General features: G+C 39.1%; 1 protein-coding gene across 3 annotated transcripts in view; it reads right to left on the bottom strand.

Annotated features, from left to right (window-relative positions):
* Positions 1-18,143, bottom strand: part of TRIQK (triple QxxK/R motif containing) — a 64,437-nt gene that overhangs the window by 42,104 nt on the left and 4,190 nt on the right. For 2 of the 3 annotated variants that reach the window (XM_051610768.1, XM_051610767.1), the window contains one exon: positions 2,112-2,192. In XM_051610768.1, coding sequence (XP_051466728.1) covers positions 2,112-2,172 — 61 coding nt within the window. In that variant the 5' untranslated portion in view covers positions 2,173-2,192. Of the gene's footprint in view, positions 1-2,111; positions 2,193-15,487; positions 17,215-18,143 lie in introns of those variants that run through there. The other variant, XR_007888626.1, reaches the window with a different exon arrangement.

The raw sequence follows: 18,143 nt of genomic DNA on the forward strand, positions 1-18,143 counted from the left end.
GGCAAACTCTATGGGTCTATCAGTGAAAGACTAGAGTGGGATCTGAAACACCCATCGTCAGAGCAAGGGGCAGTGGAGAGTCTGTTTTAGTTCTTGCTTTCTGTCCTCTAAGGAATACTGCAAGTACAGAAACACTTCCTAGGTTATATAGCTTATTTGCCTGTCAGTGCAGGATTGGTCCCTACAATGACTTTTAACACTTGCTTTTGCCAAGTTAAGAGCATTGCATCGCATCGCATTCAGACACTGTATTTTGCAGTACCCAATGGATTACAGTGATGCATCATATAACAGGGGAGGTGCCAAATTTTTCAGACAACATGCTAGTCCTACATAACAGGATCCCTCTGAGTGTTAGGCCCAAATATAAATCTTCTCGCCCCCTTGCTGCAGCATCAGTTGTCTGTCCTGCTCAAGGCACTGATGATCAGCCCTGGCATCTCTCAGGTGTGAGAAGCGCAACTGCGTTGCTGAGTGGTGGTAACGTGCAAGAAACAGCCCAAGCTGTGGAAGACTGAGAGGTAATTTTGTGAGTCTCATATTTAGATGCAGCTTTACAGCCCTCTCCCCCCTCAGGTCATACAGCAGCCCAGCCTGCTCTCCAGGAATCCTGCTGAAGATCCCCAGTCTCTTTTCCCTTGCAGAGGACTTTCAAAAATTACTCCAACCTGTGGTCACCTGAAGCTGTTCACAAAAGGCAAAAAAGCAACTCTGAAGAAGGTGTTTGGAAAAGAAGTGACCACGACATAAAACACGCAGAGAAAATGCTAGAAAGCTGATGCAATCATCCTCCCTCCAAACATGCAGCTACATGGGAAGAGCTGTCTCAAAGATGAGCTGCAGGGCTCCTCCTTTTCACCAAACCCATTTGGATTAATTATATTTGTGGTGTCATCTTATGCAGGGTAATGGTTTCCTTGCAAGGAAAGAAACCTACAATGCACTAAAGTGGAAAGTTCACCTATTTAAACATTTTTTTCAGTAAAGCTACTCAGAATTTTTCAGCCACGTTTCTCAGTATCTGAGAGAATGAAGCAAGGAAGCCAGCCACACAAAATACCCAAGATTAGGAAATAGAGCATTCCATAACTATTTAAAACAAGTAAAATACAAAATAGTCCCTAACTTTCAACTTCAAATGGCGAAAAGACCATTAATACAGTTGTATTAAAATAATAAGGCAGCACCAAAAAAAGTATTAAGACATGATAAAAATAAGATTGTTCACATACCCCTAATTCACCATGAGAATGTATATTAGAAACCTTTTTTCCCAAACACTTGTTATTTTTCTGCATATTTAATCACAGATGTGGGTGCTTAGCAACTGTAAAACAAAGTAATTTACTTAAATATCTGAGTATAGATTAAGGTACTTCATTCTATTTACGTACTCCTAAAATGCTGTGTCTGCTTTATAATACTATTGAACATCCAGAGAGACAGAATCCTCATATATGGATTCCAAAAATAAGTCACTTACATTTGTATTTAAGCAAATAGCAATTTCATTCTGCTCTGTAGGTATCTGTGTGAGTGTACATATATGCATGTATGTACTTTGTATACAAGTTACCCACAAATGCAATGGTAAAGAACACAAAAAGATCTAGGAAAACGAACTATTAACATTTTAAAAAACTATTTCATTAGTTTGAGAATCAATGCAGTTACACTATATTAAGGTCTGTATCATTCAGTGTATTAAAAATTAAGAAGCAGGAAGAGCGTATTGTTAGAAATGCCTATATTTTAAACTGGAGACAAACAGGAAAATCAGGAAAGTTCCAACAGCTCAGAAACATAATGGAGCTGCTGCACTGCAGTATTTCGCTAGTATTTCCAAACACAGAACATGGACTTCTTCAAGTTACTCAAAACACTGCCTTCATAAAAGGTTTGGCTGAATAAATTAGTCAACAGCATATAAAAAAGATATTTTCTTGGGTTACACATAATTTTCTACCACTCACAAGCAAAACAAAGTTTTTGAAGAGAAATAATACATTTTGTTACTCTAACTGGTCTGGCTGAAAAAAAACCCAACAAAAACAAACAAAAAAACATATTTTTTTTTTCTAAGCACACAAACTTTACTTCATATCTCTTACCTATTTGCTTCCTGTATTGGTCAACAGGAGTCCTTGCTGTAGAGGCATCTTTCCTACCCATCGTTTTCAATCCAAAAATCACTGTCAGTATTAGAAAGAAAAATGTGCATTATTCCTAAATGAGTTAAGGAAATCAATTACTTACAACATCAGAAAAAACCGTAACAAGCAACATTTACATTATTACATACAAAGACATAAGCCCAGTACAAAGAGATAGTGGAGTTAATCGTAGCTATCTTGAAGAATATTAGATAAATTCTAAACATATCTTTTTCCCTATTGCATGGATTATTAACATTACAGAATGCCAGTTAGTTTAAATGAAAAAAAAATTAAAAAATCTAAACTGATCGCAGTGTAATTCAGCATTTAGTACCACTGAATTACATTCCTGTATAATTTTTTTCCTTTTGTAACCCAGGGACTGAATGTAGTATGGTAAACTGCTCGTACCATTGGCAAACACATTCCCACTATGCCCAGGAGTCTGAGGCCAGACTAGGCATGTGTGCATCCACAGGTATAATTGCTCAGTAACTGTTCCCTGCAGGGGCAGCCCTCCAGCCACCCTGAGCAAAAGAGAGGAACAAGATACCTAAAACACAGCAACTTCACACTCTCCTACCTTCCTGGCATGGGCTTTAGAGATCTGCGAATTAAAAGAAAGTGGAGAATAAAGGTGAGAGCTGGGGTTGTGCCCATTTTACACCTCTTAGCTAAAGTATTTAAGAGTTTACCATTCTGACTCTTCAATGGGCTTCTGGTATTGCACAGCACAAGCAGGTGACACTAGGATTACAGAGAGAACTGCACTATCATTCATCAAGGACGCTCTTTTTGGTACTTTGGTGCTTCCACACCACCCATGTAACTGAGTAAGAATCACCTGAGTAGTATTTTAGCCAACTCCCAATATAGCCATTTAACATGTAAAACCTTATGGTCTCTTGCAGTGCTGCCATTCAAAAAATACAGTAAGATTCAACAAACATGCTAATTTTACCTCTTTTTCCATAGTCAAAAACACCTGGCTTTTATAGTCATCCTTGTTGCTCAAAACACTGGTTTTCAACTATTTTGGCTGGGCTGAAGTCACAACTTCACAACAATGAAAAGCCCCACCATTTGACCCCCTGTGACACAAGAATCCCAACCTCCACACTCATGAGAGGACTGACATTTTCCAGAAGTGCCAGATTCACCATGCAAACATAGAAGACGCACAAAAGCCAACACTTGCTATTTTTCCCAACCGGCCTTGGCAAGCACAGTGCAAAGGCAAACTTCAACTGAACTGTCCCAGGCAGCCACAAACTGTCTGCAGATTGTGAAAGTATGGCCTTGGAGTTTCTGTTTTACTTTTCTGTTAGGCACAACCATCTGGGTTACAAGCAAGATGAGCTTCCCTAGCCTCTGACAAGGCACACTGTCTGGGAAACACAGCACCTGAAGGTACCATGATGCAAAACCATGGGCCAAATGCATGCAAAAGCACTGTTGAATGGGCTACCATCAGTATCACAACCCTAAGCATCCACCATTATTTCCTTCAAAGATTCAAAGGAGGTTTAAAGTATAGCTGCAGCAGTGATCCCAGTTGTTATTCATACATTTCAAATGCACAAAGTTTCTTCTTTCGTGTTTATCTATTCTCCAAGAATTATTGACATTTAATATCAAGTGACAAATCTTGAACCAGAAGATGGAATCAGGCTCCTCAAGTGTGGGATGCATGGCATAAAATTAACTTTGATGCTCAAAAATCAACAACCCTTTTTAAAGGTATGCAGGAATAATAAGGTATAAAAGACTGACATTATGTTTTAGTCCAAACTGAAAATTCAATTATGGAGTTCTAATGTTACCATACATTACTTTGATTTAATTCAGAGAATCCTCCCATTTTACGTGAAACACATAAGCAGCGAGCTGTAATCCACTAGGGCTTTTTTCCCCTCTATTATGTTTCCCAGCTATTCTCTTGACTAAGTTGTATTTCTCACATAATGTTCACACCATAATAATGCGAGTGGAAAATAAAAGTACCATTTGAACTTTCAGCTAATTGACGAGATAACAGATAGATTTTACACCACAAAACTAGTTCTTGGCTTTTTTTTTTTTTTTTTTTTGCGAGTGTTAGAGACTGTTTTGACTTTCCTTTTGCAATTTCAATAGCCTAACTAATGTTTTGTAACAAAGCATCAGCTGTGAAAGATGTTTGCAGTTTTAACAGCACCACTAAAACACATTAAGAAAATGCAGGCAAAAATTATTTCTTGACTTAATATGAGCCACAGAGATGCTCGCATTTGCCCACATGGCTTGGTGTCATCACTCCAGCATCTAGAACCTCCACTCCTCTTTGTTCTTCAAAGGGATGCAGTAATCATCATTCATTTCCACCACTTTGATGGTTAGATAGCAAATGCCTGAGAAACCCAGGGAGACATTAGCACATCCAGCCACAATGTCTAATAAGACAGCTATTTGCATAAAAGATCAGCCACAATTTAAAATGTGTTGTGATAGATGTGGAAAGGGAATAACAGATCTATATTAGCATGTATGAAACCAAGATTGTTTTCACAATTTAATTCCTCAGGGAGTGTGGCTCATCACCTTCTCTTGTAAAGAATCTTGCATTCCCTGAGGAAGCAACTTGCCACGAGCCAGAGTTACACTAAAATATGGATTAATAAGACATAATATTTATTATTTATGAATCTTGCTGTAGAAATTGTTTCCGACGTAACTTTCTGATCAGATTGCCATAAAGGAAAAGCCTGAAACCTTTATGAGTCCCAAAATTATTTGAAAAGCCCCATTTCCCATTTAAAATAGCATCCTACAACAGCTGATCATCTTAACTTTACTTTACAAAAGATAGTTTTAAAAAAACAAAGCAAGGCCCACTGGAATGTTTTTTTGTTTATTGCTATTTCAGAGATACTAGAAGGTCAAAAGACATTTTTGTGGTTCCCTTCACTGTTTTTTCTCCCTTTTCCCCTCCAGTAATTCACCTGTGAAGGCTTACATCCTTAGACGAATACATGGTTTTTCTTTTCCTCCTCTTTTAATCAGAAGCTGTGACTGATAATAATTAATGCATGCAATAAATTGCCTATTAGCACCTCCAACTATCAACAGCATTTTGTGAAATAAAAATCAGTTCTGAATGTCCATTCAAGGTCTGACCACAGGAGAGTTTATATCCCAGCTTACTATTCTTCATGCATACACTGCTTGTATAAGCTGAAAAAATTAAAGCAATTACTTTAAAGAAATAGAAACATACTATGAATGACTTCAGAGATACTAACAAAAAACAAGTACAGGGACTACATAGCTCAAAGACTGCACTTTGTGTATTTATGGTGCAGTACAAATGATTAGTAACAGTTACAAGGCTTAAAGCCTGAACCAGTGAACACATGAAGATCTACACATGAGCTTGTGTACAAACTTTCTTAGTGGTGATTTCTGATACTATGTCTGTATTCTTCCACAATAAGCAGCCTAAATATGAATAGAGAGCACGTTAAATAAATGATAAATGAAATTACTGGCTTGTTGCTGAAATATAGCTAGTCAGTTGAGAGAAAAGCAAACAAAACTTCAGAATAGAAATAAGCCACAACAGAATGTAAAAAGACTGGGCCAAGTCTTCAGCTGTAACTGAAAATGCACGTGAATGCTCAGTGAATATCTGCATACATGCAGAAGTACTTATCCTTAATTGCAAATGGAAAATGTAATTTAAAATTCCTTCTTTGCAATGTGGGTTGATAATTTGAACTCATAATCCAAATTTTTTTTTTCATATGATTCAAAGCTTACTAAAGGCAATGAAAGAACTGGTATTTTACCAGTCAGTTCTACAGCTCGTAGTTTAATAAATAATGGATATTAAAACACAAGTTACAAGAGAGCAAACATAGCCTTTTATCCTCCTCGGGTAAAATCCCAGAAGCACCTCAGATCCTCTGTGAACATCAAGTTATTTCAAATAACTGGTAGGTATTTTGGAAATCATTGCTGTTGCTTACTTTAATTGGCTTTTTTGGTGCATTGCTGAAGTAGAGTAACTAAGGTTTGTCTGTACAGTAGTGGAAGAAATGCAATGGAAGTAACTTGCAGCCAAAATTGCAATAATGCAGCTGAATACTTTAACCACACTTTAGCCAAGAGAAAGAATTTTAAACCCTCTACTACTACTACTACTTGAAGAAAACAAAACAAAAAAAACCCTGAAAAATAATATCTTTATGATAAATCATACAGTAGTCTTCATCATTCCTCTGGAAAGTCTCTCTCAAAGGATAAGACCACTATTTCAAAGGAAAGAGTAGCTGCCCATGGTGCTTCTTGCAGAATCTGGCTCACATTTCTTTGAGGATTTATGTAATTTTCTTTTATTAAAAGCAACATTTTAACTTACCTTTGCTTAATTTAACTTTGAAAACAACAGAGGTGATTGAAATTCAGTTAAATTTGGGAAATGAATCAAAAAAGCAGGATACTTGCCTCCAGTTGGAATAAAAATTGCTAACATAATTTCAACTTTCTACACAAGGACAACAAACACTGTACCATATCCCAAGATTAAAATAATATAGGAATTACAATTTTTATTCTCACATATATCAGACTGCTTCATAGCTTTGTGTAAGCAGTAGGAACAAAATACATACTGTTCCTTCCAGTAAGAGCTCTTTGCACTCTAGAGAAAGAAACTGCTCTGTTTGTTACTCATACAGTGCTTATGGAAACCCATGAAATTAGCTCTAAATTTATGCAACAAAAGTAGCATACAGGTAATAGTCCACATGAATACTCGGCATATTCTCCAGGCTGCTTCAAAAACCCAAGGCAATATATCATGAAAAATAAATTTCATCAACAACCCAGACTAGTTCCATGTAATTTCAGGAAGGTGAGACATGCAAGTTATGCAGAAGGCCACCTCTGTTCCCTGTACAGTGAATAAAGAAAGAGATGCAATGGTAAGGAATCCAAATTGCCTCTGGCAATCCTGCTTTCTCTATTCTCCTAACCCTCCCCTAAGTACCTAAAATTTGGTGGGTTTATTTAGGCCCAAATATTTGCATTTACTCCTTTAGCAAAAAAGTCTACTTACTTTTGCCAGGTGTAAAATGTTTTTATATATCTGCAGAGTCGAAAATTTTATCATTACATGTATTCATGACAGCCACGAAAAAAGTGAGAATTTCAAACCTGCAAATTGCAAACCTGGCTAGGATTTTTTAAAAAGACTTCACACTTATGCCAATTTGTTTTCTTAAGCAAAAAGAGGCCATTAAAAATATGTAAGAGGTTCCTTCCATTGCCAGTAGAGTACAGCTTGTCACACCTTCTGTGGGAAGAAGCAAAACGTACTTGGCCAAAGCTCACTTATAAAAACATTAGTTATACAGAAGACACTTGTTTAGTAATTTTTGTCACACCTTTCATAAAAACAATATGGCATTTTGCAGAGGAATATTCCTATTTGTAGTGATCCCATGCACCTTGCATTTACTTTTCACTCTTAGGATTTGTTGTTTGTCTTCAGAACCAAATTCCCTACTCACTTCAGAACTGAGTAGAGAACAAATTTAAAATTCCAAAAGTACAAAGATGAAGGTTTTTTTTCATTTTTATGAATATATGATGGCATTGGTGTGTCACTAAAGTATCCTTGAAGAAGATCATGAGGGAATAAAGCATACATGTGGTTCAATTCTGCCTTGCCAGACAGATCAAAATGTAGTTTTTCCCAGAGGAAAGAGCAATCTCTACTAAAGAGAAAAAACTTTTTTTTTTTTTTTTTGGTCTATGGAAGAAATTGGAGGTAAAAAAAGATAAGAGGAGAAAGGGCATCCCAACCACCCCGCTACCCAGAGGCACTTTCACCAAGGATGGATACAGCCTCCATTGGAACCACCAGAGATGCTGTACAGTCACCTCTGTGGTCTGAGGGTACATATTGAGGACAGCACCACTACAATTGCACAAGATGGAAACGAAGCACACACTCTCTGCCTCACCAGTTAAAAGCTCATGGAGTCAAGAGCAACAACAAGAAACAATAATTTGCTCCATCTAGTAATTGAAATGGCAGCAGTGAACATTTTGAGGTTTGGTTAAATCCAGGCATTTTTATTTCCTCTTTGATCCACACCACACACAAATTCAGCACTTATTTCTTTTGATGAAGTAGGGAATAATTTAAATAACAGGTATAAAGCTAGAAGTCATAGACCTTAAATTTCCAAATCAGCTAGGCCTGCCTAAACACTTCACTTCTAACATGCTATGAAGATACAATTCTTGAATTTAATAGAGCACCAAGTGGTTTCACTGAGGTCTTACTCCAAAACCTCAGAAACTTTGTTTTACCCTGCTAGGTGTTACAGAAGGGGAAGAGTCACTTTTTCTTCCCCTTTTTTAAACAATAATACCTCTACTCTCTCCTCTTGTTAGTTTTGGAAAGCAACAAAACTTCATCTTTTCCAGATGTTACTCCTTTCCTGGGACTGCCACAAGTCACAGCTTGCTATAAGCTTGGGTGCTTTAATTATATACATTTGCTAATTCCTCATCTGTAGATTTTAAGCTTAGGCTCATTTTTGGTGGAAATTAAATTGAATTTTTTCTATAGCTCAAGAAGAAAACCAGTTCTCAGCAAATAGTCCATTGCTGCTTAACAATCAATCTCATAACTGAAAACCAGAAGAAAAAAAACAGCCAGAAATAAGCAACACAGGCACAAAGCTAAGAGGCAGACAAATGTGCCCTACTGTTATATATTTCACTGTAGTATAATATGATGTCACATCAAACATGACTTCAAGTCGTAATAATTGCTAAAACTGGTCACTAGGTTTATGGCTTTATGATTGCTTCACTTCTTACTCTGGTCACTAGCTTTATAGCTTAACGATTGCCTCATTTCTTACCTTGAGCAAGAATACAAAAATTGAAAACGGGGTACAAATGACAGCAGCAATGACTCCTGCACATGTAGACCTCATCGTAACACCTCAGCAAAACCGAATTATTAGTTCCATTACCAAACCTGGTGTTCAAAAGGATTTAAAATGCAATCTTTCCATCCAGTGCTCAGAATGAATGTGGGTTATTTTTCCTTTCCCTGAAACTACTGCAGTTCGATAAGTATTAAATAGCCTGATCTATGAACGAACAAAAATAGTTTTATGCTGCTTTTGGTGTCTCACCTGCTGCATTAGGCATTCAGGAAAGCAACTCAGCTTACAGAAAAAATAAATCTATTCTACTAACCCAGCAAAAGAAACATGAAATGTAAAGACTTCTAATTTTGTCATTTTGGCATCTATGTTTTCTTTTATTTTTCAGTAGTGATAAACAGGATAACCTGTTATATCTTCCCCATCAGAAGATAAGGCTGACATGTATTGCTTTAATTATTTTCTATTTTTTCTTTAAAATTGTTTGAGGTAAAAACCAGTAGATAAATCAGATAGATAACTTACTGTTAACATGTCAAATGCAAAGTTCAGCCCTACAGCACTTAATAATGACCTCAGCAGTCAGGCTTAGTGAATAGACACATAGATGTTAGCAGCAGCATTTTCAAAACCAAGTCCTACTCTATTGGTTTTGTAGGATTAGGTCATAATTGGGTTAAGAGTTTAGTATGGCTTAAGTAACATCAGCTCAGCAGTTTCCAAAGTAATTCAAAACAACAGGGCAAGCATGCTCTCTGCAGATTATATCTAAATTGCTCAAGACTTGGCTCTCCTGAAATCTACCTAGAGATCCCACTAAAGGCAATGATTTTTAAAATAAAGAATAAAGCAATAGTGTACAAGAGACCATCTCTTGAGAAGCTTTATGTTCTACTTGGACAAAAAGGGAATACAAGATGATTGATATCTATCAAAAATCTGAATCTTGAACAAAAATTGAATTAAAGGAGTGGATGAAAATCAGACTAAAACCTTTATATGCGCCAAATGAAAAAAACCACACACAAAACTAAACCATCAAAAGACCCCCCAAAAAACCAAAAAACCCCTCAAATATACAACGAACCAAACCACCCGAACTTCAAAGCCATTAGACAAAGGGTAAGTTGTCTTTTAAGGTAGAGGAGACAAACGCAGAGTGCAGCTGTGAAGAAAAAGCAGCAAAAGGCAGAACTGGCAACTGGCAGAACAGTCCCAGGTAAAGCAGCAGAAAGTTACAGGAACATCTGAAGGTCCCAAACACAACCTTTTGTGCAAATGTCTGCCTTGGTGTTTTTCAAGGCATTCCCCGTAAGACCACAGGATGGGATAACACTGTGTCTCCATCTATTCCCATTACTCCTGAACAGTGTGTATGTGTCACAAGGAAGATGAAATTTTTTTGCAAGGTTCCTTGGCCACGAGAATGCCAAAGAAAAGGATGGTACGGAAAAGAAGTACTCTTTTGTGTGTTTCAAGTCATGCAGTACATGTGAAATTATATTTATTGTAAAAACAAGTGAAATTTAAAAAATAACATTTTTAATGGGTTGCTGCATTTGGAGACTGCACATTTTTAAGATCCTGGGTTCTGATGCGTGAAAGATTGCCTTTCTCTGACCTAAAAGATACCTCTAATCAAGAGATTTCTATACCCCAAGCTACTTAGGAATGGAATAGTTACGAGATTCCTAAAAGATCATTCAATGAGTAGCTGTCGGCTTGTGAGCATCTTTTCAGAAGTCCTAGCCTGAGACAAGATGGCAGAGACAACCCACTCCATTCGCTCCAATTTCCTGAGTGCATCTCTCTAAGCAGTAAGGGTTTGCACATGCTCTTGGCTAGAGCCAAAGGAAAATGTACGCTTCAGCACAGCCATAAAGTTTTATTAGGAGGAGGGGGATATACAGCCTGAAATCTATCCTTGCAGGTTGCATATAACAAAAAAACCACAAATTGCTAGAGCATACAGTAAAATGAGTTCAGACCAATTTTTATGAGAAAAAAACAGATTAAACACCATCACCACTAGAAACTGCAGGTCTGTTCTGCTCCAGCTACAGTTGCTCAGTCTGGCCACTACTTGAACCAAAAGCAGAACAAACCTGTAACAAATCTTAAGAAGTTTAAGGAGAGGTTGGTCAACTCTGAAAATTTGTTAAGCTGCTTCTACATTTAACTTCCAAAGTATTCTATCCCATGTACATAGCTTCACAACCACCCCAGTTGTATTTATGCTGGAAAACATTCAAGGTCAGGTTGAAATGGTGCACTGATCAACCTGATCCAGGAGATGTCCTGCTCACTGCAGGGAGGCTGGACGAGATGACCTTCTGGAACACTTCCAGAGGACAGCAACCAAGCTGGTGAAGGGTCTAGAGAACAAGTCATATAAGGAGCAGCTGAGGGAAGCAGGGATGTTTAGTCTGAAGAAAAGGAGGCTGAGGGGAGACTTCATCACCATCTACAACTACCTGAAAGGAGGTTGTAGGGAGGTGGGTGTTGACCTCTTCTCCCACGTAAATAATGACAGGACCAGAGGAAATGGCCTGAAGTAGCAGCAAGGGAGGTTCAGATGGATATTAGGAAGAATTTCTATACTGACAGAGTGGTCAGACAGCGGAGCAGCCTGCCCAGGGAGGTGGTGGAGTCACCATCCCTGGAGGTTTTCAAGAAATGTGTAGACGTAGCATGTCAGGGCATGTTCTAGTGGCTGAGGTTTTGGATTTTTTATTTGGGTTTTTGTTTTGTTTTGTTTTTGTGTTGATGGTTGGACTCAGTAATTTTAGAGGTCCTTTTCAACCACGACAATTCTATTTCTATTCTATTTTATTAAGGGTCCCCACCAACCTAAACCATTCTAAGATTCATTGATACTGATTTTTTTTTTTTTTTTTTTTAACAGAGTAAGTCAACGAAAATCTCTACATACACAGTACAGGGGAAACACTTTCCAGCACTGACAATGCTTAAGTCTGAAGGCTCAGAAACTGATATGTTTGATCAGTTTGCGTCCAGTCCTGGAGCCATCAACACTAGAGGGACAGGGTCCTATTAGAACGAGTCCAGACAAGAGCCACAGAAATGATCAGAGGGCTGGAGCACCTCTCTTATGAAGACAGGCTGAGAGAGTTGAGGTTGTTCAGATTGGAGAGGAGAAGGCTCCAGGGAGACCTTATAGCAGCCTTCCAGTACCTGAAGAGGCCTACAGGAAAGCTGGGGTGGGACTGTTTACAAGGGTTTGTAGAGACAGGACAAGGGGCAATGTACTTGAACTAGAGCAGGGTAGATTCAGATTGGATATCAGGGAGAAGTTCTTTACTATGAGGGTGGTGAACGGGAACAGGTTACACAGAGAAGTAGTGGAGGCCCCATCCCTGGAGACATTCAAGGTCAGGCTTAACAGGGCTCTAAGCAACCTGATCTAGTTAAAAAGATCCCCTCGCACTGCAAGGAAGCTGGACTAGATGACCTTTAAAGGTCCCTTCCAACCCCGCACATTTTATAATTCTATGATGAGAGAGCCATTGCCCTGAGGTTTTCCCTACACACACCATTCCCTCCCCTTGAAAGTCTCTTTGAGGTACAGCACATACTCTATGGAGTCCTTCTATGGTCAGAATACAGAATTGTAGAATTGAGTCTATACAATATGAATTACTTGTGTGCAATAAATGACAGAATGCAAGTGCTTCAAATTCTTTACCCTGCATATATGGCTATGTTTTAGTACAATATCCACATTTAGATCATAATTTCCATGGGTCTATATAAACATGCATGAAGATAAACAGGCTCTTTTCCCATGCAGAACTGGAAGAATACATCCAGAAGCCTTGCTTTGTAAATCATTTCAGATGTATTTTACTGAAACCATAAAGGATATTAGCAAGTGCGCTGGGACCTTTTGTTTTAAATTATTGTGATCTGTTACTCAAACAGAAGTTCCTAATATTATTTAACCCCACTGGTGTACTTAAAATGAAAATAGTTTTAAGCTTTTTAAAATAGGTGTTGTCTCTATAATAATCACTTTTCCAGAATACTCTCTATTTAGTTTGTTGGTATGCTGCTTTTTATTCTCAGGCTTTCAAATTATCCTGTCTTTCAGAATAAAAAGGTAAACAGCAATCTAAGAATGCTTTACCTTTTCACACCAAATTACAGAAAAACGCATTCATAAATTAAATCGCTTATGTCACAAATTCCAAAGAAAGCAACATCCATCCTTGCTCTGATGATTTTATGATTGCAGAATCAAAAACCTCTCAAATCATTAACTGCTGCAATTCTTTGTAGTTCCATTAAAGCCATATTTTTTTAATCACACCAAAGTCTAAATTTGAAAAAAACATATTGCAGAAAGCTTTCCAAGATGCATATAAAAAAAATAACAAAAAAACCCAAACAACAGAATCTATTATTTCCACACCATCTGTAATGGGAAGAAATGACAAATTCACACAGATGCAGCCTAACCTTTCCTAGGGCTCCCAACACTGTATGTAGGAGGGCCGCTGCAGCATCTGGGTGGAATAGCTAACTAACAGAGCTTGCTGAGGTCCAACATGGGTGAGGTAAGGAGACAACGTGGTCAGAAACATCATGGCAAGCTTGAACCTACTCTCCAAGTCCACCTACCTAAGGTAATACCATCAATACAAGTTAAGTCTGTGCCTTCCAGGACCTTCATCATGCTTTCAAATTTTTCAGGACACATTTTTCATAGAAATTACAACTAGATGCAATATTCCATCATTGATCTTATTAAAGAGATTTAAACAGCCCTCCTGCCTCTCCCCCACTGCTAGTAGGCAGCACCAGCCCTTCTTGCTACTGCCCTGCACTTTAATGCCCTTTGGCTACAGGTGCTTCCTCACAACCCCAAGCCTTCCCACAGTCACAGCTTTACAAAATAAAATCTTCCACTCTGCATACATATCCAGAATTCCTTCTTCCTCAACATTCATGAAGACAAACTGCATTTTAACAGACTCATGTTACCATGATCTCAGCCATGCTTGAAACTACATCCCTTCTTCATCAATACAGCAATCACTAAACCATCCATAGTTTGTTACTATTGCTTTTGTGTTTACACCCAGACAACTGACTACAACAGCAAAAAACATCACACCTGACAGGAACGCTGGGCAAAGTCCACACAAGCTCTCATCTGTTGACAATGGCCTCCAGCCATTACTTCTGAGTGCTGGCAGCTCACCAGCTCTTTATCCATTTTACTGTTACTGTACAGTCCTAATTTTTAAATTAATTTTAGTTGAGTAACAGTAAATCAAGGACCTAATAAAATTTAAATGCTAGCTATACAAATAGTGTCATTTCAGTTTGACAGCCAAGACAAAAACAAAACAAGTAATATACCGCTTGAGGTTAACAGTTTCCTTTTGGCAAGGACACAAGTAATACAAAACTGGTCTAGAAGTAAGTGATGTAATCTTAATTGGAGGCAGAGTAATCAGCCGCACACACAATGAATGCAACACTGAAAGTGCCTACCAGACAATTTCTATGGCATACATACTACATGAAAGAAAGTCTATGGTTTTTAATACAAGCTCCTAGGTACTATTACTTTTAAGAGCAGAGAAAGCCACAAGGTGAGAGTTTAAGTAAAGACTGTGACATGGTAAAGCCAAATACTGAGATCTCCTCCACACTGACTTGGTACAGAAACAAGTTGAAAATGCGGGTAATTTAAAATAGAAACTTTAAAATCTGTTAAACTTTTCAACTCGAAACTACAGAAGAGTCTCATAAGCAAGCTTTGGGTATTTAAGAGGCTTTAGATCCTGGGTGCTTAATCACCTGCCAGGGACGAGCAGAATAAAAGAATGTGGAAGTGCAACAAGAGGGGTTACATTCTGTCTCTGAAATCCAGGACCCCATTCACATGCATCAGTTCAAGCCACCCAAACATGAAAAGTGAGCTAATGGGAGAGAAGGAAACGTCAGTGGCTGATGTGCAGGTATTGCTGGCTCTTCTGTACAGACTGCTCTCTCAGGGGTGGGGAGAAGACCAGCTGGCAGCATCTTAAACCACAGCATCTAACACTTCCAGAGCACATCTGTCAGAGCCATTTGTGAATAAATTTGAGCATGAGAGTTTGTAGAATTGAGAACTTCATATGTAAAGATTACAATGAAAACACAATAGATAAAGGCACAAAAAGCTACAAAGGCTGATTGATAATGTAAATGTGAGAGGGAATTATCATGGGTAAACTTAACCTTTTCTTCATTTACACCACACAGCACAGCCGAAAACAACTGAAACTTTGAAATCTACATTTCCAACCCAATCTGTTTCTCCACTATAAAAACCAGTTCATAACATAAAAGTTTATTTTGTTCCATTATTTATTTCAGTGCAAATATACAGAATCATAGAATGGTTAAGGTTTGAAGGGACAAAAAATATCATCAGGTTCCAGCTCCCCTGCATGGGCAGGGACACCTCCTACTAGACCAGGTTGCTCAAAGCCCCATCCAACCTGGCCTTGGAACACTTCCAGGAAAGAGGCATCCACAACCTTGCTGGACAACCTATTCCAGTGCCTTACTACCCTAACGGTGAAGAATTTCTTCCTAATATCTAACATACATCTACCCTATTTCAGTTTAAAAACATTACCTCTTGCCCCATCACTACACTCTCTGGTGAAAATTCTCCCTCCAGCTTTCCTACAGGCCCCTTTCAAGTACTGGAAGGTGCTATAAGGTCTCCCTGGAGCCTTCTCTTCTCTAGGCTGAACAGCCCCAACTTTCTCAGCCTGTCTTCATAGCAGTGGTGCTCCAGGCCTTTGATCATCTTGGTGGCCCTTCTCTGGATCCTCTCCAACAGGTCTGTATCTTTCTTGTGCTGAGGGCACCAGAACTATACACAGTACTCCAGGTGGGGTCTCACCAGAGCAGAGTAGAGGGGTAGAATCCCCTCCCTGGCCCTGCTGGCCACACTTCTTTTGATGCAGCCCAGGATGTGGTTGGCCCTCTGGACTGCAAGCGCACACTGGCAGGTCATATCAAGCTTCTCATCTACAACCACGCCCAGATCCTTCTCCTCAGGACTGATGTCCAGCCATTCTCCCCTCAGCCAGTATTTCTGCTTGGCATTGTACCAACTCAGGTGAAGGACCTTGCATTTGGCCTTGTTGAACTTCATGAGGTTGGCATGGGCCCACCTCTCCAGCCCGTCAAGGTCCTTCTGGATGGCATCCCTTCCCTCTAGGGTGTCAACCCCACCACACAGCTTGGTATCATCAGAAAACTTCCTGAAAATGCACTCAATCCCTCTGTCCATGTCTTCAACAATGTTGAACTGAACTGGCACCAATACTGACCCTTGAGGGACACCACTCATCACTTGCCTCCACTTGGAGACTGAACCATTGACCACAACTCTCTGGGTGCAGCGATCCAGTCAATGACTTATCCACCAAGTGGTCCATCTGTCAAATCCATGTCTTGTCAGTTTGGAGACCAGGGTATCACACAGGACAGTGTCAAATGCCTTGCACAAATCCAGGTAGATTACATTAGTTGCTCCTCCACTATCCACCATCTCTGTATCCCCACTGTAGAAGGCCACAACATCAGTCAGGCATGACTTGCCCTTAGCGAAGCCATGTTGGCTGTCACCAATCACATCCTTATTTTCCACATGCCTTAGCAGAGTTTCCAGGAGGATCTGCTTTATGATCTTGCCCAGCACAGAGGAAATACTGATTGGCCTGTAGCTCCTTGGGTCTTTCTTTTTAAAAATAGGGGCTATGTCACCTTTTTCCCCCATCAGTGTGAATCTCACCAGGCTGTCATGACTTCTCAAATGCAATGGACAGAGACTTAGCAACTGCATCTGCCAGCTCCCCATAGTACCTATGGATGGATCTCATCAGGTCCCACAAACTGTACATCTTCAAGTTCTTTAGATGGTCATGAACCTGTTCTTCTCCTTCAGCAGATGTTCTTTGTTGTCCCAGTCCCTGCTTTCACCTGGTGTAGCCTTTGCAATGAGGCTGAAGCACTTGCCAGTAGACCGATGCAAATAAGTAATTGAGAATCTCAGCCTTCTCTAGGTCTCCCAGTTCCTTCAGGAGAGAAGATAAATTTGGTGTTCTGGCTAGAGGCAACCAATTAGAGATGATGTAACCACATATTTTGTTTTGTTGTCTTACTTAAGGACAGACATAATAGTTTTAGTTGCTGACAACAAACTTGCACACAAAATGATGTGATTCAGTTTACCTGCTGGATTTTAACTTCCCAGTACTATTCTGAACATTAACCTAGTGCAAATCTTTGCCCTTTCCCTCTCTCATACTTGCCCTCTGTGGTGTGATTTCTCCACCATAAGCTTCTCCTGTTCAGAACAGTTGTCCCCCATTTATTCTATTCACCAGCTCAACATCCATTCCTGGATTGCTATTTCAACCTTCTCCTGACTATCTCCCATCCTTCTCACACCTGCTACTGGGTTTACATTGCCTAATTCATCACACCATGTCTTTCTAATTCTGTCCTGTTTTTCATGGTAAAACATACTGAATAAATGATGATGCCAAGAACAACCATAACACCCCAATAAGCAATATTTTGTTGATGTGTGAATGATCATGCTTCACATCACAAAAAGTCCTGGGACTCAATAAACAGTATTGTATAAAGCTCCATTGTATCATTGCAGTATGTGATTACAAAGGCAAAAGTCAGACTTAAAATTGCTAACACTGTTTTCTAACCTTGCTGCAAAAAAAAACCACAACAACATGGAAGAAATGGGAAAAAAAGGGAGTAGCACTGTCCATGTCAGGAATATTGGACTGAGTGTTTACTCAGCCCACCAATTACAGGGGTATCTATGTGCAGCTAGCAGTACAAAAGCACCTGGGGTCCCTTGACATTTTCCCATGACCTTCAAATGTAATTCTAGTGAATAAAAATGCATCAGGAACCTTAGGCTGTTGTGGATAATTTTGGGATACTAAAACTGCATTAATATGAGTCCTACCTGAAAAAA

Source organism: Apus apus, chromosome 2, assembly GCF_020740795.1.
Source record: "Apus apus isolate bApuApu2 chromosome 2, bApuApu2.pri.cur, whole genome shotgun sequence".
Lineage (NCBI taxonomy): Eukaryota > Metazoa > Chordata > Aves > Apodiformes > Apodidae > Apus > Apus apus.